The 27,055-nt window shown below is 42.4% G+C and overlaps 1 protein-coding gene across 1 annotated transcript in view; it reads right to left on the reverse strand.

Annotated features, from left to right (window-relative positions):
* LOC134608703 (collagen alpha-1(XXI) chain-like) overlaps positions 1 to 27,055 on the reverse strand; it is a 151,640-nt gene that overhangs the window by 82,288 nt on the left and 42,297 nt on the right. Inside the window, exons 4-9 of the mRNA XM_063451746.1 lie at positions 16,550 to 16,715; positions 7,205 to 7,430; positions 6,304 to 6,477; positions 4,765 to 4,854; positions 2,621 to 2,704; positions 1,284 to 1,337 (exon numbers count right to left, since the gene is read on the reverse strand). Of these exons, the coding sequence (XP_063307816.1) occupies positions 1,284 to 1,337; positions 2,621 to 2,704; positions 4,765 to 4,854; positions 6,304 to 6,477; positions 7,205 to 7,430; positions 16,550 to 16,715 (794 nt within the window). The remainder of the gene's footprint in view (positions 1 to 1,283; positions 1,338 to 2,620; positions 2,705 to 4,764; positions 4,855 to 6,303; positions 6,478 to 7,204; positions 7,431 to 16,549; positions 16,716 to 27,055) is intronic.

The following is a 27,055-nucleotide window of genomic DNA, read 5'->3' on the forward strand; positions in this document are numbered from 1 at the left end:
TGAGGCTCATTCAGATTGTATATTGCATACATTGAGGCTCATTCAAATTGTATATTCTATACATTGAGGCTCTTTCTGATTGTATATTCTATACATTGAGGCTCATTCAGATTGTATATTCTATATATTGAGGCTCATTCAGATTGTATATTCTATACATTGAGGCTCATTCAGATTGTATATTCTATACATTGAGGCTCATTTAGATTGTATATTCTATACATTGAGGCTCATTCAGATTGTATATTCCATACATTGAGGCTCATTTAGATTGTATATTCTATACATTGAGGCTCATTCAGATTGTATATTCTATACATTGAGGCTCGTTCAGATTGTATATTCTATACATTGAGGCTCATTCAGATGGTATATTCTATACATTGAGGCTCATTCAGATTGTATATTCTATACATTGAGGCTCATTTAGATTGTATATTCTATACATTGAGGCTCATTCAGATTGTATATTCTATATATTGAGGCTCATTCAGATTGTATATTCTATACATTGAGGCTCATTCAGATGGTATATTCTATACATTGAGGCTCATTCAGATTGTATATTCTATATATTGAGGCTCATTCTGATTGTATATTCTATACATTGAGGCTCATTCAGATTGTATATTCTATACATTGAGGCTCATTTAGATTGTATATTCTATACATTGAGGCTCATTTAGATTGTATATTCTATACATTGAGGCTCATTTAGATTGTATATTCTATACATTGAGGCTCATTCAGATTGTATATTCTATACATTGAGGCTCATTTAGATTGTATATTCTATACATTGAGGCTCATTCTGATTGTATATTCTATACATTGAGGCTCATTCAGATTGTATATTCTATACATTGAGGCTCATTCAGATTGTATATTCTATACATTGAGGCTCATTCTGATTGTATATTCTATACATTGAGGCTCATTCAGATTGTATATTCTATACATTGAGGCTCATTCAGATGGTATATTCTATACATTGGGGCTCATTAAACCACAGATACCTAAACCACTGTGTTCCATTTCCATGAATCTCTTAAAGACCTATTGTGGCAACAAGGGATTTTTAACCCAAAAAGAGCTGGAGCCTCATTAGTTAATTGTTTGTATATGTTGCTCATTTCACCCTTCAGTAAACTCTGCAGTGCTGAGTTTGTTAGTATATGCACTGGTTTTCCCTCTCAGTAGTATGTCACATAAGGACATACTCACAGTAAGAAACAGGGATCCTTTCCATGTATTTTTGTTTAATCTCATAGAGAACTACTCACAGGCTTTCCAGCAATTCCTGGGGATCCTCGGTCTCCTATGTGTCCTTTGTCGCCCTGTCATAGAAAGGCAAAATCTAAAAGTTAGTAGAAGAGAAGTATACAAAGGTGGAAAATTATCAAAATGTTCTATACTAAAAAAAATGCTATAGTACTTAGAGTGAGGCAATATCCAAGAAACCCAATGGAACCAACAATCACATTACATTGCGGACTCTTCTCTTTTCATACTTTTCAAGTGTCCCTATTTAGTAGGGATAGTCCCCACTTTGGGCTCAAATCCAAGCCTCCTTGAGAAAGAGACTATAGACCTGCTTGTTTTCTTTCCCAATCGGAGGAGAGCGAGTGGCCTATGACATGACATGCTTGTAAAGGAGGGAGAGGACTTCAAAAGAGTAAAAAAGCAGCCCTCCCATTCTTAACCATGCTCAGCAAAGGGCCAGTGCCAGCCACCAGCCTACCTAGCAAGGGACCTGCCAGGCCACAGGCAGGTTTCCTTGACCAACTCAGGGGCCAGCCACCTGTTCCCACCAGGGTCAGTGTATCTGTCTGCATGGGTCAGTGTGAGTGTGTCTGCATGGGTCTCAGTGTGTGTTTGCATGAGTCAGTGTGAATGTGTCTGCATGCATCAGTGTGAGTGTGTCTGCATTGGTCAGTGTGAGTGTGTCTGCATGAGTTAATGTGTGTCTGCATGGGTCAGTGTGAGTGTGTCTGCATGGGTCAATGTCTTTCCAGTGAACAATGCAAAAAAACACCCTTCAGAAATTACTCTTCCAGTTAAGATGAAATACATAGTAATATGGTCTGTTTAAAAAGATCAGGGTAATCTGATTAAACAGATGGATCTGTGATTTTGAGTCTCTGTTGACCCCTGCCTTTGAGATAATCAAAATTAAAGCAATGTCCACGTACTTGGGAAAACAACCCACAGTATTGTCTTGAAGAGATCTGACTAGGGAATTGTGATTTTTAGGCCATAAATGCCAAACTGTAAAATTGATCAAACTTAGCTATTCTTCCATACTTATCTTCCTGGGCCTACAACTTGCATATCCCTTGCTGGTTCACCTCTATTTCATATTTAATGAATAAACCCATGTGGAGGGAAGAATGCATATACATTGCCAAATACAATGTAAATTTAATTTTAGTAAAGTAGATCTTTTGACACTGAGATCAAATCAGTTTTATGATATATTATGGTAACACGTGCCCTTTGACATTATATTTTAGTATAATCTAACTTGTACAATCAAATAAATATCTTCAATTACGGTAATGTGGTAAGAGTGACCTATTGACACTTTAATAGATTCCATAGAAAAGTTAACAGCTCTCACTTCTGGTCCTGGAGCCCCTGGAGAACCAGGTTGACCCTCTGGACAATCACATGAAGATGTAGGCTGCTCCCGCTCCAGAGGACACTATGAATCAAAAAAGGGAATTAAAACCGAATCAATGGCAATTGGCAATGATCTCAGTAAAGGTGCAGAAACAAAGTAAAGAAACGTTTTGCACTTACCCTGGAATCGTTCTGTTAAGTAAAAAAAGAAAAGATAGTATATTGAGTTTATTATTGTATTTACTGATACTTGATAATACAAACTAATATTAGTGATCAACTCTAAGCTAATCAATACAATGAGCCAAACATTTGCTTGCAATGATAAAATAACGTGATTAAATTCAGTAGGTTTATTTTCCAACTGTGGGAAATGTTCATACCTGCAGTTTCTATACACACCAGGTTCTTTAATTTGAGCTCAATACGATGAGTACCATTGAAATAGGTAACAGTATTTACAAGAACATACTTGAAAATTAGAGATACAGTATGTCAATGTGTTCTTCCTCTTAAAATAATGAGATAATTTTGTTATGCTGAATTTTCTAAATTAAGTAAATCTCCCCCTTTTACTTTACACACATTATAACTATATGAAGCACTGGTGGCAAAACGGCATTCACAATGTCGCGGAGACTACCGCAATATTCCTGCTCTTAGCCAACTGATGTGATGACAACAATTGTTATAATTAGTGCAAAGAGTCAAAAAGTTAGATTTAAAAAAAAAAAGCATTTTTGGATCAAATCTAATACTGATGATGCACTTGACCTTAAAAGGACACTATAGGTACCCAGACCACTTATGCTCATTCAAGTATTCTGGGTGCAATGTCCCATGTCCCTTAACCCTGAGAGGTAGTTATTGCAGTTTCTCAGAAACTAGAAGTACTTCCGGTTGCTTAGATCACGGTATGTATGAGGACTTCCAGCATCATCGAAATCATCGAAATCCTAATGCGAGCGCATCCGTATTAGGTCTCCCCTGTCGACGTCAGCGCCAAGGGACATTGGCGCTGGATTTAGGTAAGTGACTGAAAGGGTTTTAAACCGTTCAGCAGTGCGGGAGGTGGGGCGCGAGGGAAGGGGGCACTGTAGGAACCTATAGTACCAGAAAAACAGCTTTGTTTTCCTGGAACTATAGAATCCCTTTAACCCCTTAAGGACACATGACATGTGTGACATGTCATGATTCCCTTTTATTCCAGAAGTTTGGTCCTTAAGGGGTTAAAGGAACACAATATTGTTAGGATTACAAAACTGTATTCCTAACACTATAGTGTCTCTCTGCCACCAAGGTCAGCCATGAAATAAAGGGTTAAATAACCTTTTTAATACTTACCTGATTGCAGCGCTGAGATGCCTCATTGCAGGATCGCTCTCTGTCTCCTCTGACATAAGCGATGAGGAGGAACCTCATGCTTATTAGGTTTTCCCAATTGGAAAGCATTGACTCTATGTTTTCTTATGGGGGATTTGAAAATGCTAGACATCTTCATGCAAAGCTGTCTTGGAGACAGATACAAGAGGCAGTCTTAACCCTGCAATATAAACATTTTAGTGTTAAGGTGACAGGGACATGGCACCCAGACCATTTCAATTAGATGAAGTGGTATGGTTGTCTATAGTGTCTCTTTAAGTTTGAAATTCCTTTGTGAATTCCTAATAATTTGTAGTTTAGTAAATAACACATTAATCTTTCAGCCACACACAACAATACATCTTTGTTTCAAGGAACTTTCTAGTAATGCATGTCTAGCACTGGATACAATCAGTTGTGTCTCTTGTAGTGCATGAATTCTTTGTTGCCAGATATTACTCTAGGCTGAAATAGTGTTAAAGTTAGAGCAGTAGTAATGTCACTGCCTTAGAATTGGGAAACCGAGATTTGAATCCTGGTCAGACCAACTCACCAGAAACTGTCCTTACCTAACTATATATATCCACCTACCTCAAATCCTCATAGATTGTAAGCTCTCTTGCGCAGGTTCCTCTTTACATATAAATATCCCCTTTCTATTATTGTGGAGCACTGTTGATTATATGGGTGCTATACAAATGCCAATAATAACACTATTTAATCCGATGCAAACCATTGATATTAGGGTTTGACCTCTTTCTTTCCAAAATAAAAAATAACAATAATACTCACGACTGAGTAGATTTCACAGGCTGTCTCTCTCTCACTCTGCTCTGGATCACAATACAGCCTCAGCTTTTGTATTTCCATCTAAATAAAAAGGTAGATGTCAATGGCAGTGACACTATGACTAATATCTTTGATAGGGTTCAATTCTGTTAAAAGATATTATCTTATGTAACTGAATAACTTTTTTTCCAATAGACTTCAATGTGATCACTATGATTTAATTACCACAGTTAAGTTTCTGGGCAACTCACTAAAGTCCGAATGGCCCCATACCAAATGGAGCAAACCCATTTGTTATTGAATGGGGCCATTCAGACAGCAATTACGGAATTTGGAAATCAGGCCTCAAATGGCCAGAGTTGAAATGTCTAGACCTGGATATAAAACTTACCAGGAAAGGTTAAAGGATCTTAACATGTATAGCTTGGAGGAAAGACGAGACAGGGGGGATATGATAGAAACATTTAAATACATAAAGGGAATCAACACAGTAAAGGAGGAGACTATATTTAAAAGAAGAAAAACTACCACAACAAGAGGACACGGTCTTAAATTAAATGGGCAAAGGTTTAAAAATAATTTCAGGAAGTATTACTTTGCTGAGAGGGTAGTGGATGCATGGAATAGTCTTCCAGCTGAAGTGGTAGAGGTTAACACAGTGAGGGTGTTTAAGCATGCGTGAGATAGGCACAAGGCTATCCTAACTATAAGATAAGGCCAGGGACTAATGAAAGTATTTAGAAATATTGGGCAGACTAGATGGGCCAAATGGTTCTTATCTGCCGTCACACTCTGTTTCTATGATTTAATTTATTCAGTCTGGATTTCAGCCGTCTGGTGGCGTTTGATCTTGCTGAAATCCAGACCCAGACCGAATTAAATCAATCTGGGGCAGATGCTTCAACTCTGGGCTCAGATTAAAATCCAAAAATCTTAACTATTTTCCTACTGGCAGAGCTAAAAACCTCCTTTATAGTTATATGGGGGTCTTATTGATCCCCATAGGATTGTTATTTATTTATGACTTATTTAACAAGCGCTTGCCAGCCGCCACATAATTAACTCTCGCACTGCAAAAGTATTTTTAACTACTTGTTAACTAAAAGTTCTTCAAATTATCAATCTACTTGAAAATAACAAGTGAATGATAATTTGAGAACGTGCCTCTTGCCGGATGCGGTTGTTGATAAATCTTTGATTTTAGTGCATTAAATTGGTTTGGATGCAGATATTAGTGATTTTCCAAATGCATCCGAACAAATGTAACAGAATCAGCCGGACTGAGCGAATCGTGACTGCATTTGGCTTTAGTAAATCAGTGAATTGACAATGAATGCAGTTAGAATTTGGTCAATTTCACTGGATTTTGGCCAAGTGAAAAAAATCTGATGTTTAGTAAATAACCCTGTTTACCTGATTATGTCTGGTAACAGATTCCAGACCATTGTGCTTAATTCATTATATGTATGAGTATTGACTTGTATAATGGTAAATGTTTAACAATCATTACAACATTTACAGCCCACTTACAGTAACGGAGACGTTGGACTGTTCTTCCTTCGCCACTTGAGTCTTGCCATTAATAAATATTGGGCCATTTTCTTCTAGAGGTTGATTTTGAATAAGAACATCATCAAGAAATAAGATTGCATTTTCATTCCTTACTAGGATCTTCAGCTGGTGCCAATCCTCATTGTAAAGCGCCTGCGGGATATTAACACAATTGATGTTTTTTTCCCAATGTTACAAATATTTTACCCAATTTTTCATTTTTTTAGCGGTCATGAGTTAAAGGAAAGTGTACTTATAAAAAAAAAAAAAAAAAAATACACAAAAAAATAAGCTTTTCTTAATTAAACACTAACCAAAACTGTAACCCTAAACTAAACACTAACAAACCTAATGCTAACCCTAAACCCAGATATAGAGTTAGAGGGATTCTATCAGCAGAGAAATTCCCTTGGTATTGTAGACAGAAGGTGCTCTCTGAGCATCCTGCTCTGGAGACTCACAGCATTGGAGGGATTATGCCCCCCCCCCCTGTCTGTGGCATCTTAGAGTTTTGATGTACACCCTCTTCACACCTTCTTGAGCAGCACCACCTCCCATACCAAGTTAATTTTAGGTAAAATTACTTAGTGTACCATAATAGGTCATCACATTTCCACAATTTTCTTTACATGTATTTATGATTTCTATAACTTGTCAAATATACCAATAAAATGAAGCACTGCAGTTTTTTACTGAAGCACCTTTTGAGTGCAATTCCCCAATGCAAACATGTTCTACTATATTTTACATACACACAAACATGCATACATACAATATACCATTGCAACCATAATTTAATTGTCTTTTTGCACTACAATTTTTATATATCCTTTATGGAAGATTTAATGAGGTTGGGCAATCTCTGTCTAAATTTCCATACCTTTAATTTCTCGTTTTTGAAGTTAATAACTTGAGGATTGGCATTTATCTGTGTTGAAGCAAAGATCACCGATTTATCGTTTCCATCTAGTGTTACTGCTGCCTGAACTTCCCCTTTTTTTGACAAGATTCGCCAAAGGTCAGTAACTGTATTGGTCACAGGAGACTTCATTCGTATTGTTGCCACAAAAACGTACGATGGAGGAAGGCCTTCTGGGAAGATGTCTCTGAAAATAGATATTTCATTTGATCATTGACGCTGAACTGAAGTAAATACACTACAATACACAGATTTAAACAAGCTTGAGTAAAATACAAGAACAATACCACCTGCAACATACATACCACCTATATTCCAACCAAAATTCCTGCTAAGTCAGGCTTTCAGTAAGTCATTACTGGCCTATTATTATTAGTAATTTTTTAAGGAATGTACTAATGTACAAAATCTTTACTTTCCTTCTCAAAAACATTGCGCGCATCTGACCCTATTTAAAGGGACTCTCCAGTACCAGGAAAACATATTTGTTTTCCTGGCACTGCAGGACCCTGCAGTGCCCCATTCCCTCCCACCCACCATCCCATGTAGCTGAAGGGGTTAAAACCCTTTCAGTGACTTACCGGAGTCCAGCGATGATGTCCCTCGGCGCTGGGTCAGGCTCCGCCTACTCTCCTTCCCCACCAACGTCAATGACTGCACTCGCACGACGCCAATGACTGCTCTCACACATTATACCTCCCCATTGAATAATGCTTTCCTATGGGGATTTCGGTGACGCTGGAGGTCTTCACATAGCGTGAGAAGGGCCGGCGCGTCCTATAGGCTAAGTTGGCGGCCGCCTAGAGCCCCTAATTGGGGGGGAGGGGCAGCAGTGGCTTTACTGCTTGTCTGGCCGCACCCCTATCAAGTGGGATTGAATATATATAGAGTGCCACGGCGGCCGGTAGCCGCGTTACCAGGCGCTAGGGAGCACTTACTTGTAGACTAGCACCCGGTAGAATGCCGGTCCAGCATTCACCACAGCCTGCTAAGTCAGGACCCTCTCCCAGTCAAGCACCACGTCAGCGCAAGGACTCGTCATTCACTTGCTCCCACCACTTGCCCTGTATGTGGGGACAAGGGGGTGGGAGAATATCAGGAAATGGGGCTGGGAAAAAGTGTCGGCCACCGTAAAGAAGACAGGAATGAAAAGCAAAGTGCAATGAAGGTAGGAGAGAATGTGTTTCATAGAATGTGTGTCAGTCTGCTTGGGTCTGTTTGTGTATGTATGGGACTGTGTGTGTGTGTGTATGTATGGGACTTTGTGTGTATGTATGGGACTGTGTGTGTGTGTGTGTGTGTGTGTGTATGTAATGGGTCTGTGTGTGCTGTGTGTATGTGTGGGACTGTGTGTGTATGTGTATGTATGGGACTGTGTGTCTGTGTATGTATGGGTCTGTGTGTGTATGTATGGGTTTGTGTGTGTATGTATGGGTCTGTGTGTGTGTGTATGTAATGGGTCTGTGTGTGTATGTATGGGTTTGTGAGTGTGTGTGTGTGTATGTATGTATGTATGTATGTAAAAGTGTGTATGGGTCTCTGTGTGTCTACATGGGTCAGTGTGTGTGTATGGGTCAGTGTGTGTATGTATCGGTCTGTATATGGATCAGTGTGTGTGTGTTTGTGTGTATGGGTCTCTGTGTGTGTATCGGTCAGTGTGTGTGTGTGGAGTGGGGTCAGTGTGAGTATATGTGTATGGGTCAGTGTGTGTGTGTATGGGTCAGTGTATGTAAGTCTGCATTAGTGGGTGGTATGAATGGAGCGGCAAAGGTTTTTTTGCCTAGTGCGCTGGCCCTGAGCATGAGGATGCCCAGCGTTGTTTAAAACACTTTTCGTGTTCTATGAACACAGAAGTCCCTCTAGTGGCTGTCTGATAGACAGCCACTAGAGGAGGACTTAACCCTGCAAGGTAATTATTGCAGTTTATAAAAACTGCAATAATTACACTTGCAGGGTTAAGGGTGGTGGGAATTGGCACCCAGACCACTCCAATGGGCAGAAGTGATCTGGGTGCCTGGAGTGTCCCTTTAACATCTGATATGGCAAAGGTGCTTGTCCATGCTGCTGTCCTCTCTTGCCTTGACTACTGTAATCCGCTTCTCAGTGGTCTTACGTGTTCCCAACTTGCCCCGTTACAGTCTATAATGAATGCGGCAGCGAGGCTCATTTTCCTGTCCGCCCACACCTCCCATGCCTCCCTCTATGTCAGTCCCTACATTGGCTTCCAGTTAGATATAAGGCTCAACTTAAGATTCTGGTTCCAAGTCCCTACATAATGCTGCTCCAACCTACATATGCTCCTTAATACACAAGTATGTCCTGTCGAGGCCCCTGCACTCTGCCGAAGACCTACGTCTATCCTCTGTCCATACTCCCACATCTGATGCTCGCCTCCAAGACTTCTCCAGGGCTGCACTTTTTATGTGGAACTCCCTTCCCTTCTTCGTTAGACTGTCACCACTCCTTCAAAAAATCTTTGAAAACACACTTCTTCAGGAAAGCACATAATTTAAACTGTTAGCGGATTTTCAGCCCTCCCCTCTTCCCCCCCATGACTCCTCCCCTGCAACTGTCAAAAATAACCTACTAAGTTCCCAGTGAATACTTTTCTAGCAACCTATTTCATTACCCCTGCAGGACCCTTTGTGTCACTATACCCCACTCCCTCTAGCATGTAAGCTCACTGAGCAGGGCCCTGAACCTCTCTGTTCCTGTGCCTCCATTTGTCTGGTTACAATTCCGTGTCTGTTGGTCCACCCATTGTACAGCGCTATGGAATCTGATGGCGCTATATAAATAATAAAATAATAATAATAATCACACTAAACACCTGTAAGTCAAACAATATAACAATAATAAGCAAATTATAAGAGTAGGGAATTACAACTGGCATTGCTAGCAGAACAAGAGGTATATACATATCAAAGTCAGTAGTAACATTGCAATTATTTAGCGTGTCCCATCTAAAACCTAATATTCAGCCTTTGCACAGTTGTATAATGTATCCTACTCAGGCTTCAATTTAATATTTTTGAATTAGTTTTTTTAAATGATCAAAAACTTTTCACAATGATTTATCTACAAAACTTTCTATAGATGTTAATGATGACGTATGTATCTAAATCATTAGATATTTTTTTTCCCATCAGATTGTGATCATTTAAAAATCTGAAATCTGAAATTATTCAGTTATTGTACATTTTAAAAAAAAATCCTGTCATAAAAAAAGAGAGTCATAATTTTTCAGACACATTATTGAATCATGCAAAAGGAATTTTTTTTTACCAAATATTTATTGATTGCATTATATAAAAATAAATGAAAAAATCTGCTTAAATTTCACTGCTTAATTGGAGTCTTAACCGGCTGAGTCTTACGGTGTCTGCTACCTTCGAGATGCAGTTAGGAGAGAAGCACATTGAATGGCAGTCACTGATGCTACAGACTAGATGTGTGGGAAAATGTTGTTCATTCCAGGATGGAAAGGGTGAGAGGTTCGTCATTTGCTGACAGCGCTGTTGTTTACTATGAACCCAATGTGCAGATTGGTGTCTACCTAATCTCCCAACATATTTCCCACAATTCATCTGATTGCCCCAGCACTTGTGAATGGGAATCCACATTGTAGTAGAGCAGCCTGCAGCAGCTGTTGCAGCTCCTGTCCTTGACCTGTACCTGGCCAGCCTGGTCCCCACTGGAACCCAGGGAAGCCACCCACACTGCTAGATATACACAGAGCTGCAGAATAACTCTTCCCTCATACAAATAATACAAACAGCCCACCAACAAACATACACACAATCCGCACAAACGTAACCCGCTAACAATCCACATACATGCACACAACCCCACATGCAGCCTCTCACATGCAATACCCCAAACAGCCCCTACACATACACACACTACCAACCACACAATGTGACATTTCCATTCACACACACAATTCCACAAGCAGCCCTCTTACACAGCCCACATTCATAGGTATCATACAAGATACCATAAACTACTAATAAACATATACAATATAATACCTCATATATGCACAAATACAACAATACAAAGCAATTACAGTAAAAGTAACACAAGCAGAAGACGGCAACATACACACCTCAATTTAAAAAAAATAGGACCGACACGCTACGGGACATCACAATCTTATATCGGCACAGCGCTGCTAAAAGGTTGCCTACCCCTGTACTAGAGAGATCTACAGTCCTGCTTCCTTACAGATCCACTCTCAGCCTGCCATGTTGCTAAAGTTGGGCCAGCCACTACACCTTACCCAGTTACTTTGGGCTGCCACCACTGTGGAAGGCATGCTGGCAACTTGTAGTACTCCATAATCCTGTGCACTTACAGCCTTAGACAGCTTTTCCGCCAGTACTAACAAGCAGGAATGGTACATTCATGAGCCTAGCTGATTCTGCTGCTACAACTACTTCAAGTCGCCAAATTCAGCAGTAAAGAGTTAAGAAAAAACATTTGCCTTCTGGATTATGAAAGACCATGTAATGGGCATGCTAAATAGAGAATCGAGGCACTCAAATAAATCCTTTTTTAGGTAGTCTTTTAATGGAAACAGCAAGAAAAAATTATATTATATTATGGCCTACAATGGTAACATTGATAACATTATGACCTCTGTTTAAAATGTAAATATAATTTTGGCAATGCCTATCTTGAGACAATGAGCACCTGCCTAGTCAAAAGGGTATAACAAACCAAGAGTCAAGCCCCTATAGTTAGGAAGAGTAACGGACATCCTGAGTCTGAATATTACCAATAGTAGTGGTACTTTTGGTGGTCGGGGTACTGACAGCAGTGTTAAGACTCTGAGAGACCAGGGCCATTGTGATGGTTTGAAGAATATAACCCCTTCCATTCCTCAATTTCTTCTTGGGAAAAGAATGTACTAGTTTTGTTAGTGGGTTTGTTTTTATTATGCAAATGAATTGGGATATGAATGTGTATTGTGTAAAGTGACACAACCTTATTAAGCCTAAATAGATGCTTGTTTTTTTTTTTAATTCTATATTTTTGTTGTGCATGGTATAACATTAGACTTGTTTAGCCACAATAGCCGTCACAATCAGAGTAAGTACAAGCATTATGGGCGTTCAGATATACAGCACAATTTTTTGTTTGTAACGATAGGATGAAAAGACAGTGGAGAGGCAAAACGTAGTCAGAGGATACAGGCTTTTCTTACTGTCTGTGGTAATAATGTAGGCTAAGGTTCCACGTTTAGACTGCATGCTAGACTATCCTATTATTTAATAATTATATATATGCAGGCTTAAACTTATGGCATTGTAGGCAAGGTCAACGCTCAGCACGCTACCACCCATTATAGCGGTTCTCTCTCCCTCACATTTTGCTATATGACATGCTTGCACCTATATTTGGATGGCTACAGTACAGTCGCAGGGTGCGGTGTGAGATGTGATGTGCCATTTTTGATTTGTTAGTGGAAAAGAAAAGTCACCTTGGGACGTATGACTTGTGGCAGCGCTATTTTGCCTTGGCGCCTAGCCCGCCAGTATTATCAAGTTGGCAAATGGTGTTAGTTCCGCCATGCGGAGCAGTGGCAGGAGAGACTAGGGTGTGGGTTATGTAAGTGAGTAAGTGGTATGAGGTTGTACCCCTTCCTGTCTTGGGCAGCGTAATATGAGTGTTAGAGTGAGCGAAGTAAGGCAGGTTGTCAGCACATAATATTTTAAAGGAAAAATGAAACCATATAACATATAACAGAACGGTCGTCACTTGTGTGCCCCTGGATCTGTTGCATCTCAGGCAAGAGTCCCAGGCTGATGTGGCTTGGATGACAGACAGCCACTATAGTCGGGAGTCAGCCGATGCCTTGGTTGGGCGCTACGCTTCCATGTGTGTACTGTCCGGCAACAAATGGCCCGTGTATGCTCAGGGACACTTTGTCCCGCGCCATGTCGCGGCTTAAAGGAGTAGTCCGTCGCTTCTGGACCTATCGCTGGTGAGATGGTTGCAAGGTAGTGGAGCGGTGTGGCTTCTTGGGTCTCTGCTTTGCTGCCTCCCTCAGGGGGCTTTGCGAGGCCCCACCGCGGAGCGCACGTCGTAGTGACGGGCGTCTTCGCCTGTGTTGGCTGTGAGGGGATGTGCGGTGCTTCATGTGGGAGACCGGCACCCCTGCATATCCGAGGGGTTAGTTTTGCTGGCCTTTTGCCTTTAGTGTTCGTTTTGCTGCGGGTACTGGTTTGCTGTGCCCTTGTCTCTCTTGCCATTTTCGGGCCTGCCCTGGGGTTGGTGCAGAGATACAGTTATGCGTCTCAGAAGGCTGATGTCGTGCCAGGGCCCCTTGATGTGATTTAACCTCCAGGTGTTGCGGGTAGTAGGCTAGCTTGTGTCTGTGGGCGCTTTGTGTTGCCAGTGCTGTGTAGTTGCCGGTCCTCACAGTGCCGTTAGCACACGTGGCGTCCGCCATCTTAGGTGAGGGATATAGGCCGCAGATCTTAGTGGCAGTGCTGCTGTGCCTTGGATGACCGGGATCGCCGGTCCAGAGGGGGGGTACCGGGACTGGGCCCGCACAGGTGCAGCTTGTCTGTCGGGCTCCGGTAGGCAGGATAGTGGAGCGGCGGCCGTCCACTCCACTCACCGCCAGGAAAGGTCCCGCCTGTTGCTGCAGAGATCTCCCCTCCGGGGGACTAAAACTCAGTGAGCAAGCCTCTCCCCGGTTCTGGCAGCCCTTATCCGTCGAGGGTCGCATTTATGGGTGAGGTATGTGAGTAAAATCGTGGTTTATGGGCATTATAGGGTTGTTGTGTGCAGGAGCTGAGCTCCCCTGCGACTGCTCTGCTCGGCGGCCCAGCCCCGCCCCCAGATGCTTGTTTTTTAAATGAATCACTGCTTTGTGAATTTACTAGTACTGTTAACTTTATTGTCTTTTGGAATTAAGAAACACTACATTGCACAAATCATAGCACACAGTGCTGGTGCTTGTACTGTTGCACAACACACACTGGACTGAAAAGGGATTTTCTCTCTACAAACAGTTACCAAAAAAGATCTGTCAAACTCTACACTGATCAGCCACAACATTAAAACCACTGATAATATTTTTACAATGGCACCTGCAAGGGGTGGGATAAATTAGGCAGCAAGAGAACAGTCAGTTCTTGAATTTCAAGTGTTGGCAGCAGGAAAAATGGGCAAGCGAAAAGAGTGACTTTGACAAGGGCCAAATAGTAATGGCTAGAGGACTGGGTCAGAACATCTCCAAAATGGCAAGTATTGTGGGGTGTTCTCAGTGTGCAGTGGTTAGTACCTACCAAAAGTGGTGCAAGGAAGGAAAACTGGTGAACCAGCATCAGGATCATGGGCACCCAAGGTTCGTCGATGCACGTGTGGTGCGGAGGCTAGCTCATCTGGCCCGATCACACAAAAGAGCTACTGTACTTCAAATTACTAAACTTAATGATGCCCATGATAGAAAGTTGTGAACAGTTTATAAGGTTTGCTGCGTATGAGTCAGTGTAGCTGTAAACCTGTCAGAGTGCCCATGATGACTTCTGTCCACCGCCAAAAGTGCCTTCAATGGGTATGTGAGAACTGTACCACAAAGCAAGGTTGCCTGGTCTAATTAATCATGTTTTCTTTTAGAAAAGGTGGATGGCCGGGTGCGTGTGCGTCATTTACCTGGGGGAGAGATGACAGCAGGATGCACAATGGGAAAAAGGCAGGCTGACAGAGACAATATTATGGTTAATGTTCTGCTGGAAAACCTGGATCCTGGCATTTATGTGGATGTTCCTTTGACACTTACCACATACCTAGAGATTGTTGCAGACCACATACATGCCATGGAAATGGTCCACTGGGTCATTGGCTCATTCAGCAGTATAATGCAACCTGCCACAACGCAAAAAAAGTTCAGGAATGGTTTGAGGAACGTGACAAACGTGACAAGTTGCCTTGGCTTTCAAATTCTCCAGCACTCAATCTGAGTGAGCATCTGTAAAATGTACTGGTATAACAAATCTAATCCATGAAAGCATAACCTTGCAACTTGCAGGACATAAAAGATCTGCTGCTAATGTCTTGGTGCCAGAAACCACAGGACACATTTAGAGATCTTGTGGAGTTAATGCCTCAATGCATTAAAGCTGTTTTGGCAGCACCTATACGATATTAGTCAAGTGATTTTAATGTTGTGGCTGATCAGTGTAAATCAGTGAATCTAACCCAGTGTAAATGGCCAGGCACAGCAGTAACCTAACCACCAGTCTCATACCAAGATCAATTAAACTATTATTAAACAGGATGTATCTATCTATAAATCTAAGTTTGTGTAAATAGCACTTTGCCACTGGCGGGGAGGGGGGTTAGAAACAGCAGTAACCTAACTGGTATCTCTCTGGGAACAATGACCCAGGCAATCCATCCACAAGTTTATGTAAGTAAGTCGAACTGTGCCATTGGCAGTGGCTAAGCACAGCAGTAATCTAAGCAGTCTCAAAGACCCAGGCTAACTCCCACAAAAGCAAAGGTAAAAGCAGGTAATCCTAGCCTGCTAGTTTCCATCCCTTAACAGCTGCGGTCAAAATGGCTGAAAAAATACTGCTTGCACGTATATAGGCTATTTTCTACTCTTCTGTTTTTTGGTTAAAAATATTTAGTGGCTATCCCCTAACTATCAATCAGCTTTTCTTTCACCTCAGTCATGTCGGTCATGACAAACTAAGTTGCTTATTGACCCTACCTTTAAAAATCAGCCTCCTTTCAATTCCATCACCATTTTTTGGCACCATATGCAGAACTCAGAATCCCAAAGTATCCAAACAGGTTCGGCCATCACGTAGTCTTTCGCTCGATTTTACGTCTGCACGACGCTTAGGACATACAGACTTCAGGTGAATAGCCAATCAGCCCAAGCTCGTCTGAATCTCAGTTCAGCGAAACCCACCATAAGCTCCTCTTGTGTGGTAGTTTATATTCTTTTTTATTTGTTTGTACTAAATGTTTCACACTATTAGAGTCCACTTCATTTTCTTTGCCACACCACTGCTTATTTATATGAACCTTGGAATGTACTGGTTGTTCCTTTTAGAGACTTTTATTAGGACTTCCATGGAATATCTCTGCTGAGTGTACTGATGATGATTGTGTTGTTGACTGATTATGTGTTGAAAAAAATATATTCAGCTGGGATAGAACAAGCAGAAAAGTACTGTGGGCTGTGATGCATATATCATTTTTTATTGTTGGTTACATTTTTTCTTAAAAGAGAAGTTCAAAATTAAAAAAAAAAATAAAGCCTTAACAGCCTTAAATTACCTTGTATCTTCTGTCACGTCCACTTCTGGTGTGATCAGATAGGCTTTTTCTGATGTCAATGATCCTGGTATTGTCTGAGCTTTGCTATTAATTTTCATGCCCACAAGCAGTTCAAACCCTTTTTCATCACGAGATGCTACAGGTATTCTCGTAGGACACACAGACTCTGCAGAGAAATCAGAAACACACCAGTTACAATATATTTTACAAATTAAAAAATCAGGCAAAAATACAATTCTATTTACCTAATAGTTAGAATTAAATAGTCCCATTTTATCAGAATGCAAAATGACAATGAAAAATGATTGTTCCTTTTTTTTCCCCCAGAGGAAAACATCAGTTGTATGTAGTTTTTCTGTGTGGATTAAGGCCATATTTTGTATTACATATAATTCATCCCATGTGTTTTTTTTTTTACTTTTTGGAGCACCTCAATGCATATAGCAAAGATAATTCTTCTGAACTACCACTTAATGCCACTAACAACAAGGTGCCAACAAAAATAAAAAATAGCTCCACTAATTCTCCTCTCCCATGTTACCACAAAGAAAATGCCAACAATTAAAATGACAAATTCATCAGGGGACAGATTTAGCACTTGTATCCATGACAAGCTCCAGAGCCTATCGCAATTAGCTGATTTTTTACTCACCTTTTCGGAAGTTTATTTCCTTCCAAACAAAGCTGCCCATGCAGAGAATATAATGGAAAATAATGCAAAATAATTTAAGGCCATATTACCTAGATCTTTTCATATAGAAGAACCCCGGTGAAGGCCACAGAAAATGATGCTGCCTTTGATGATTTTTCTAGACCTTTTGGATCAAGATGGACAACTGCCACTCTTGACATTAATTGCCCTAATCTGTGAAAAGGCATACACCAGTCTCACAGGCTTATTTCAATTACCTTGTGAGAAATATTAAGTCCACACTGATATGGAGATGCATAGAGAAGACATCACTACCATGAGACTGTATGAAAGCTACGCTTTTAAGGCTTTGGCAATGAGTAATCAGAGCTCTCATGCCAAACTGGTGGTACTGTGATGTAATTCCAGTAAAATACAAGTTTAGCAGGCTAAGATTGCCACAAGGCATATGTATGTATATGTGTTTGTAGTATCAGTTAGTTAATTACACGTAGCTAAGATACTGTTATCACTGTACTGACCAGGTGCAGGAATGTAAGAACTGGAATTACGCGTCCCTCTCCTTTGTATCAGATGAGCCACGTGGTTAGACCGGATGGATGAGTTTAGACTCTATTTATTAAATAGGTTAAGGGTATGTGTGGGTGTAGTTAATTGTGGGAGGAGCTACAGTGCTATATAAGGAATGTACTCTATGTATTCAGTACTCAGACTTTGCTGTATTTTGGTGACGCTAGTCCCTCTGAGTCCCGATCGGTGATCCAATAAAGAATCTCTTCCTTCCTGAAGAAACCTGTGTCCATCTCTCTGTGCTTGGCTTCCGTCAGTTTCTCCGGTATCATTTGGTGCATTGGCCGGGAAGCTCATCGTTCAACGGTAGCTGAGAGGCAGAGGCGTGAGACGGTCTATCTTTGCCCACGTTCTCTACGGCTGCACCCCTGAACTTCTGCGTGGACCTCCCTTCGTCTCGGCGCCACTGGTCTGTTGTCCAGGAGATCATCGGCCTCTACGTGAGAAGTGCTGGGGTGTCCCCGTCGATGAGTGTGAACTCAGGTTCAGGAACGAGGAGGTAAGACAACTGCTGTTTTAGACGGCAGGACCCACTAGGGGTATACCGATTGTGCGGTAGGCCCAAAGGGGTTTTGAATCTGTGTATCTGCCCCCTCTGTCGGAGGGAAGGAGCGAAGGCGCACCGCTCGATCGAACGCTCTTTAGTCAGACCGTTTGATTTGGTTAGTCAGGCGGGGTCCTGGTGTAAATAGCCCTAGCCGGACACCGGTGTCTTGTCTAGACTAGCGTTCTAGGGTGTATATTACGTTCGCTAGGTCGGAGGGACCGGGAGACTAAGCGGCGCCTGTGTAAATTCGGTTCGCTAGTTCTCATCCTATCTGGGCTAAGTGGGAAGGCGTGTAAATTTGGAACCCACTAGACTTTTGATAGTGCGACTAAGAGGCGCCTGTGTAAATTCGGTTCTCTAGCTCGCTATATATGTGGTGATTGGGCAGTGTGGCTAACCAAAACGGGTGTATATAGTTTTAGGTAGTCCATTCAAGGTACTGGCCAATAGTTTAGTTGGGAATTGTAAATGTGTTAACGATTGTTTTAGTAAAGTGTATATCTTGTTAGATAGCGCGAGCTCAGCCGTCTAGCGAGAGTGTTAATAGTGTGTTGCTGTATTATAGTGCACGGTACCATAACCCTGTATATTTACTGACATTATATAATAAGTACTAATCATTGTCGTCCATTGCATGTTTAACACCATAACCACTAATAATTGTATTGTGACCTTAACTTGTGCTTTGACCTATGCTAACCGTACTGTAACCGCTATTTGTAAAAGACGATGTTACTGGGGTGTGTTATAGACGGGTAATTCGTATATAGAGAATTATAGCGTGGGTGACTGTATAGTTACGCCAAAGGGCATAATATTGATTATATAGTGACTGGTGTAACAGCTGTGTGTGTACGGGAATTCCCTGAGTGTTTATTGTTATTGTGTACGTTTCACTTGGTAACCGTACCACGTGGTGCTGTTGCCAGAGGAAACGGGTGTGACTGTTGAATAGTACGCGTGTATAGTATTCGTTGTCGACGACGTTCCATTGTTAAGTATGGGTGCGTCGCAGTCAACGATTCCGGATCCCTTAGGATGTATGGTTAAGAATTTTAAAAAGGGATTCAAAGTTTGTGATTTTGGGGTAAAGATGTCTCCTGTACGTTTGGTCACTTTGTGTACTAGGGAGTGGCCTACTTTGGTTGCGGCATGGCCGCCAGGTGGCAGTTTGGATCCAACTCTGGTACAGCGCTTACACGTGGCTGTATCGGGTAGGCCTGAACTTTACGGCCAGTTTCCTTATATTGACTGTTGGAGACAGGCCGTAAATGACTCGCCAAAATGGCTCCAGACATGCCACGAGGAGCAGTGTCGCCTCATGGTAGCTAGGACTTGCTCGTCCACTAGGACTGGTGTTAGGCCCATTTTGGACACGCCCCCTGAGTCCGAGATCCCTTTGCCGCCCCCTTACTTTCCGTTAAGAAGAAGTGACGCAAACGCAGGAAGTCCTGCACCCCTCCCCTCATTACCCTCATCCACTTCCGCTTCCTCCTCCAGTACAGGATCCACCCCCCCTCGTACTAAATCTCCCCTTCCGGAACCAGAATCCACCCCCATTAGAAACGAATATCCTGATTTGGCGCCACTTCAGACTTCCGGTCAAGCTTCATCTAGCTCGGCTCGAAGTGTTTTATTTACGACCTTTTCCCAAAACCGACCTCCCACATCCCCATACCCTATCTCTCCCCGACCGGAACCCATGACTGACGCCTCTCTACGTAGCCCCATCCAAACCCGACAGTTGACTGGTGCCCAACAATTAAAGCACTATCAGATGCCTCTTCGTCTGAATCCCGGGTCAGCTTATATCGATGCCGCAGGTCAAATGGCACACGCTGACCCAGTCTTCGTATATGTCCCATTTACCACAACCGATCTTTTAAACTGGAAGACCCATAATTCCTCGTATACTGAGAAACCACAAGCTATGACTGATCTGTTCACCTCAATAGTACAGACGCATAATCCGACATGGGCTGATTGCCAGCAGTTACTAATGACTTTATTTAACAATGAGGAAAGGACAAGAATAAATCAAGCAGCCATTAAAGCATTAGAGGATAGAGCCCGTGCTTTGAACCAAGCCAATCCAGCAGCATGGGCCGCGACACACTATCCCAACACCGATCCCGATTGGAACGTAAATGGTGCTGATATGGTTCAACTCAGAGCCTATAGAGACGCTATAATTGCTGGCATGAAAGCCGGAGGAAAGAAAGCCATTAACATGTCGAAGACAGTTGAGGTGATCCAGAAAAGCGATGAAGCGCCCAGTGTCTTTTATGACCGATTATTGGAGGCATACCGCTTGTATACCCCCTTTAATCCGGAAGACGCAGAAAATTCCCGAATGGTTAACTCCGCCTTTGTCAGCCAAGCATACGGAGATATTAAGCGCAAGCTACAAAAGTTAGAAGGGTTTGCAGGTATGTCCATCACCCAACTAATGGAGGTAGCAAATAAGGTCTATATGAACAGGGATACAGAAAGTAAGAAAGAGGAAGAGCGCAAGATGCGTAAAAAGGCTGATATGCTAGCGGTAGCGATCGCAGGCGTAGATAAACGGGGCCCAGATAGAGGCAATAATAGATGGAGTAGGGAGCCTTTGAGTAGGGATCAATGCGCGTATTGCAAGGAAGAAGGGCATTGGAGGAACGAATGTCCGCAAAGAGAGCAGTACGAGAGAGACCAACCCAGGGCAGGCTACGGAAACTTTAGAGGTAGAGCGAGAGGTAGAGGAGGCCCCGGAGGGAGTAATGGTTATAGAGGGAGTAATGGGAACAGAGGAAGTGTTAGGGAAGACAGGTATATTCCAGCAGCGCAAAGGTCCCGCGATAGAGAAGGTAGGGACTTTGTAGGATTGGCTGACACTGTCATGGAGGACTATTGATACCGACCGGGCTCCATCCCCCTTGGTCGAGCGGAGCCTATGGTCGATGTATCAATAGGGGGGAAAAGGAGTGCGTTCATGATCGACACTGGTGCTGAACATTCAGTGGTGACTAATCTAGTTGCTCCACCATCTGGAAGGACTATTACTGTGATAGGAGCAACTGGAAGAAGTGCTGAAAAACCGGTTCTTAAAAGTCGACTCTGTACATTGGGAGGCCACGTAGTAAAACACCAATTCCTTTATATGCCTGAATGTCCAGTCCAATTGCTGGGACGTGATATGCTATCAAAATTACAAGCGCAGATTACGTTCCTACCAAATGGAACAACATCCTTAAAGTTTAATGGACCTTCAGGTATTATGACTTTATCCGTACCAAAGGAAGAAGAGTGGCGACTTTATACAGTGTTGACTAGCCAAAACCCTAGGAGTGATGAGACATTGTTTAACATACCAGGAGTTTGGGCAGAGAACAACCCACCAGGACTGGCCCGCAATATTCCACCAATAAAAATTGAACTGAAACATGGGGTTTATCCAGTGAGCCTAAGACAATATCACATTCCGCAGAAGGCTAAGAAGAACATCCAATCCTATCTGGATAAGTTCATACGGTATGGTATCCTAAAATTCTGTACTTCCCCCTGGAACACCCCATTGCTGCCTGTTCAAAAGCCCGGTACAGATGAGTATCGACCTGTACAGGACTTAAGAGCAGTCAATGATGCGGTTGTTAGCATACATCCAGTTGTACCCAATCCATATAACCTACTTGCTTTAATTCCGGGCGGGGCTACTTACTTCACAGTCTTAGATCTCAAAGATGCCTTCTTTTGCCTCCGAATTGCCGCAGAAAGCCAATGTATTTTCGCTTTCCAATGGGAGAACGCTGTAACGGGCTCAAAACGCCAAATGACTTGGACAAGACTGCCCCAAGGGTTTAAAAATTCACCTACCCTATTTGGTTCAGCTCTAAGTCAAGATCTACTGGATTTCGAGTCTATCCCAGGAGAATGTGTATTGTTACAATATGTAGATGACTTGTTGATAGCAGCAGTTACAAAAGAAAAATGTCAGCAAGCAACGCACGATCTACTACATATTCTCTGGAAGGCAGGATACAAGGTGTCCAGGAAGAAGGCTCAGTTGTGTTTGCCAACTGTCAAGTATCTGGGATTCCATATCTCTGAAGGTCAAAGGATTATGGGGCCAGAGAGAAAAGAAGCTGTCTGCCAAATACCAATACCCAAGAATAGAAGACAAGTGCGAGAATTCTTGGGGGCAGCAGGCTTCTGTAGGATATGGATTCCCAGCTATGCGATACTGGCAAAACCTCTGTACGCAGCCATCAAAGGTACAGAGCACGACCCCTTCTTATGGACCCAAGAACAGCAAACGGCATTTGAAGATGTGAAGAAGGCTTTGATGAGTGCCCCAGCATTAGGTCTACCTGATCACACACGACCATTCTACTTATATGTACACGAGCAAAGAAGAATGGCTGTGGGAGTATTGACACAGTACTTGGGATCATGGCAAAGACCTGTTGCCTACATGTCTAAGCAACTGGATGCAGTGGCCAGCGGACTTCCACCTTGTCTAAGAGCCGTAGCTGCAGCCGCCCTGCTAGTAGCTGAAGCCGATAAACTCACTCTGGGTCAAGAACTTTATGTACGAGTCCCACATGCAGTACAGACGTTGTTGGATTACAAAGGAAATCATTGGTTTAGTAACAGCCGTATGACCAAGTATCAAGCAATGTTGTGTGAAAACCCAAGAGTGCATTTAGAGACTGTAAACACCTTAAATCCAGCTACCCTTTTGCCGCAACCTACTGAAAGTCAACATGATTGTTTGGAAGTAATGGATGAAGTATTTTCAAGTAGACCAGATCTTCGTGATTTTCCCATCCAGAACCCCGATGTTCAATATTACACCGACGGCAGTAGTTATGTGAAAGAAGGGATCCGCTATGCAGGATATGCAGTGACAACAATAGACAAGGTGATAGAAGCTCGGCCACTGGCGAAAGGAACATCAGCACAAAAGGCAGAATTAATAGCACTAACACGAGCGTTACAATTGGCTGAAGGTTTAAGAGTAAATATCTATACGGACTCTAAGTATGCGTTTTTAACCACTCATGCCCACGGAGCTTTGTATAAAGAAAGAGGACTACTGAATTCAGAAGGCAAAGAAATCAAGTACGCAGCTGAAATCCTACAACTATTGGAAGCAGTGTGGGAGCCGAAAGAAGTCGGTATTATACATTGTCGAGCGCATCTGAGAGGAGATGGTGATGTAACCAAGGGAAATCGGATGGCAGATAGTGCAGCTAAGCGTGCTGCTGAATCAGGAAGACAGGAGTATGTGGGGCATATAGCTGCTCTTATACCAACTCCACTGTCCCAATGGACTCCAGTTTATACAGCTCAAGAAGAGGAGTGGTTAAAGACTGAACCGGGAAAGTATTTGGAGAACAAGTGGTATCAGCTAGAAGATGGAAGAATAGTCATACCAGCATCACTAGCGGTAGAAATTGTCCAAAATTATCACAACGGGACACATTCTGGGAGAGACAGTACTGAAGAATCTCTCAGGAAACATTTCTACATACCAAGATTGTCCAACTTGACTCAGGCCATTGTACGCAGATGTGTAACGTGTGCTAAGAATAATGCAAGACAAGGACCAGTAAAGCCACCAGGAGTCCAGTTTATGGGGGGACTCCCCATGTCCGATCTACAAATAGACTTTACAGTAATGCCTAAATCGGGTGGACATCGTTACCTGTTGGTAATTGTGTGCACCTATTCAGGCTGGGTAGAAGCATGTCCTACTCGTACAGAGAAAGCAGGAGAAGTTGTAAGATTCCTGCTACGAGAAATAATACCCCGATATGGACTACCCTGTTCTATAGGATCGGACAATGGTCCAGCTTTTGTTCATCAGTGCCTACAACAACTGACTCATATGCTTGGTATAAAGTGGAGGCTTCATACTGCATATAGACCCCAGAGTTCTGGTAAGGTAGAGAGAATGAATAGAACTATAAAGAACCAGTTGGCTAAAATGTGTCAGGAAACCCAACTTAAGTGGAACGTTCTCTTACCCATAGCTTTATTGCGAATCCGCAGTACCCCTACCAGAAGGATGGGCCTCTCTCCTTTTGAAATCATGTATGGGCGACCACCTCCCGTACTTGGTAACTTAAGGGGGGACTTGAGTCAGTTGGGAGAAGGAATTACCCGGCAGCAGGTTGTAGAGTTGGGTAAGACTATGGAGGAGGTACAGAAATGGGTACAAGATAGATTACCTGTGAATATTTATCCCCCTGTTCATAGTTATCATCCAGGAGACCAAGTGTGGATTAAAGAGTGGAATAATGTACCGTTAGGGCCCAAGTGGAGAGGTCCTTATGTTGTTCTTTTGTCTACCCCTACAGCGATAAAAGTAGCCGAAGTAACTCCGTGGATACATCACTCCAGGGTTAAACCAGCAGCAGTCGATTCTTGGCAAATTACAGCAGATCCAGAGAATCCCTGCAAGATCCGGTTGAAACGCACTACTCAGTCGGAGTAACGAGGAATTATTGTGGATTACAAATTTTATTGTTACAGGTGTGAGTGAGAAGGCCATAATAAAGCCTGTCCGCTTACCAACACATAGTGTATAAGCCAGGAAAGTCTCGAAGGGACACCTGTGAAGACGAGCAGAACTCCATTCCCTGCAGCCCTCACATCCTGGAAGCTGAGGTTCCATCGCACGGACGAAGACTGAGGATGACGGCGAAAGATGTGCTTTTGATTGTGTTTATTTATATGTGTTTTTATATTCAGGAAGGTAGAGGTACCGACACTCCTAGCTGTGAGGTATGCATTAAGACTACGAGAACAGGTAACCATATTTCCCAAACCCTAATTTGGCATTCACAATACGAATGTAAAGGAGAGGTATCAAGATGTAGATACCTAAATATAGACTATAGTGTGTGCCATTTAGGAGTAGGAGAACCTAAGTGCTTCAGTCCAGAGTATCAACCTCGTACAATTTGGTTGACTCTCAGGAATGGAGATCCTCAGGGGACCCTAATTAATAAGACGGTGTTAGAATCCGTACATTCTTCGGGTGTTCTGCTATTTGATGCATGTAAGGCGATATCAAGTGGTAGAAAACCGTGGAATGTATGTGGGGATCTTAGATGGGAGAGGACGTATGGGTCTAATGATAAATATATTTGTCCCAGTAGTAAAAATAAATATGTGAGTCCTAGATGCCCAAATAAAGACTATAACTTTTGTCCATATTGGTCTTGTGTGGGGTGGGCGACTTGGGGACAGACAGTAGATAAAGACATGATAGTGACTAAGTTGCCGACTAGCCCTTATTGTAAGTCTATGGAATGCAACCCAGTCCATATACTTATTAATAACCCCGACAAGTTCCTAGATAAGTATGGAAATTTATTTGGGTTTCAGATATACGGGACGGGTTTAGATCCTGGGACATTATTGTTTATAGGAATAGAGACTGATACGGTATCCTCCCAGACTCATCAAGTATACCATTCCTTTTATGAAGAGATGAGTATAGATAATAAGATCCCCCATAACGCTAAAAACCTGTTCATTGACCTAGCTGAAAGTATTGCCGGTAGTCTTAATGTTACCAACTGCTATGTGTGTGGAGGTACTAACATGGGAGACCAATGGCCTTGGGAAGCAAAGGAGGTAATGTCCGGTTCTGAGGCAGTTGACCAACTAATATCTACACAAGCCGATTATCATTTGAGTGTTAGAGGTAAATCTGAGTGGAGATTAAAGACCTCCATCATAGGTTATGTTTGCATAGCAAGGAAAGGAATAATGTATAATACTTCTGTAGGAGAATTAACTTGTCTAGGGCAAAAAGCTTATGATGATGATACTAAAAATACAACTTGGTGGTCGGCTTCAAATGTCTCAGAACCATCTAACCCGTTTGCTAGATATGCCAGTTTAAAGGATGTGTGGTTTGATTTATCCATCACATCTACCTGGAGAGCCCCAGCAAATTTGTACTGGATCTGTGGTAAGAAAGCCTATTCGGAGTTGCCACAGGACTGGGAAGGGGCATGTGTGTTGGGTATGCTCAAACCATCCTTCTTCTTGTTACCGATTGAAACAGGTGAGACTTTAGGTGTTAAAGTGTATGATGTGAATCATAGGAAGAAAAGGGGACCCTTAGAGATAGGCACCTGGGAAGATAATGAATGGCCTCCCCAGCGTATCATAGATTATTATGGGCCAGCCACGTGGGCAGAAGATGGTACCTTTGGTTATAGAACCCCAATTTATATGCTCAACCGTATTATAAGATTACAGGCGGTGGTTGAGATTATTACTAATGAGACCTCACAAGCACTCAATCTTCTAGCGAAGCATAATACCAGGATGAGGACAGCAGTGTACCAAAATAGATTAGCCTTGGATTACCTTTTGGCAGTAGAGGGAGGTGTATGTGGGAAGTTTAACCTGAGCAATTGCTGTCTTCAAATAGATGACGAAGGGCAAGCAATAGCTGAGCTTACTAGCCATATGGTTAAACTAGTGCATGTGCCTACTCAGGTATGGAAAGGGTACAATCCAAGTAGTTGGTTTGGTAGCTGGTATGAGTGGTTTGGAGGGCTTAAGGCAGTGGTAGGTGGAGTCCTACTGATTTTACTGTTGTGTCTACTCCTACCGTGTCTTATACCCTTAGTAGTTAGGTCTGTGCAAAGCCTGATAGGAAGTATAGCAGAGAGGAAGGCTGCTGCACAGATAATGGCGATATATAAGTATAAGGCTCTAGATCAAGGAGAAC

This window comes from Pelobates fuscus, chromosome 4 (genome assembly GCF_036172605.1).
Source record: "Pelobates fuscus isolate aPelFus1 chromosome 4, aPelFus1.pri, whole genome shotgun sequence".
NCBI classification, from domain to species: domain Eukaryota; kingdom Metazoa; phylum Chordata; class Amphibia; order Anura; family Pelobatidae; genus Pelobates; species Pelobates fuscus.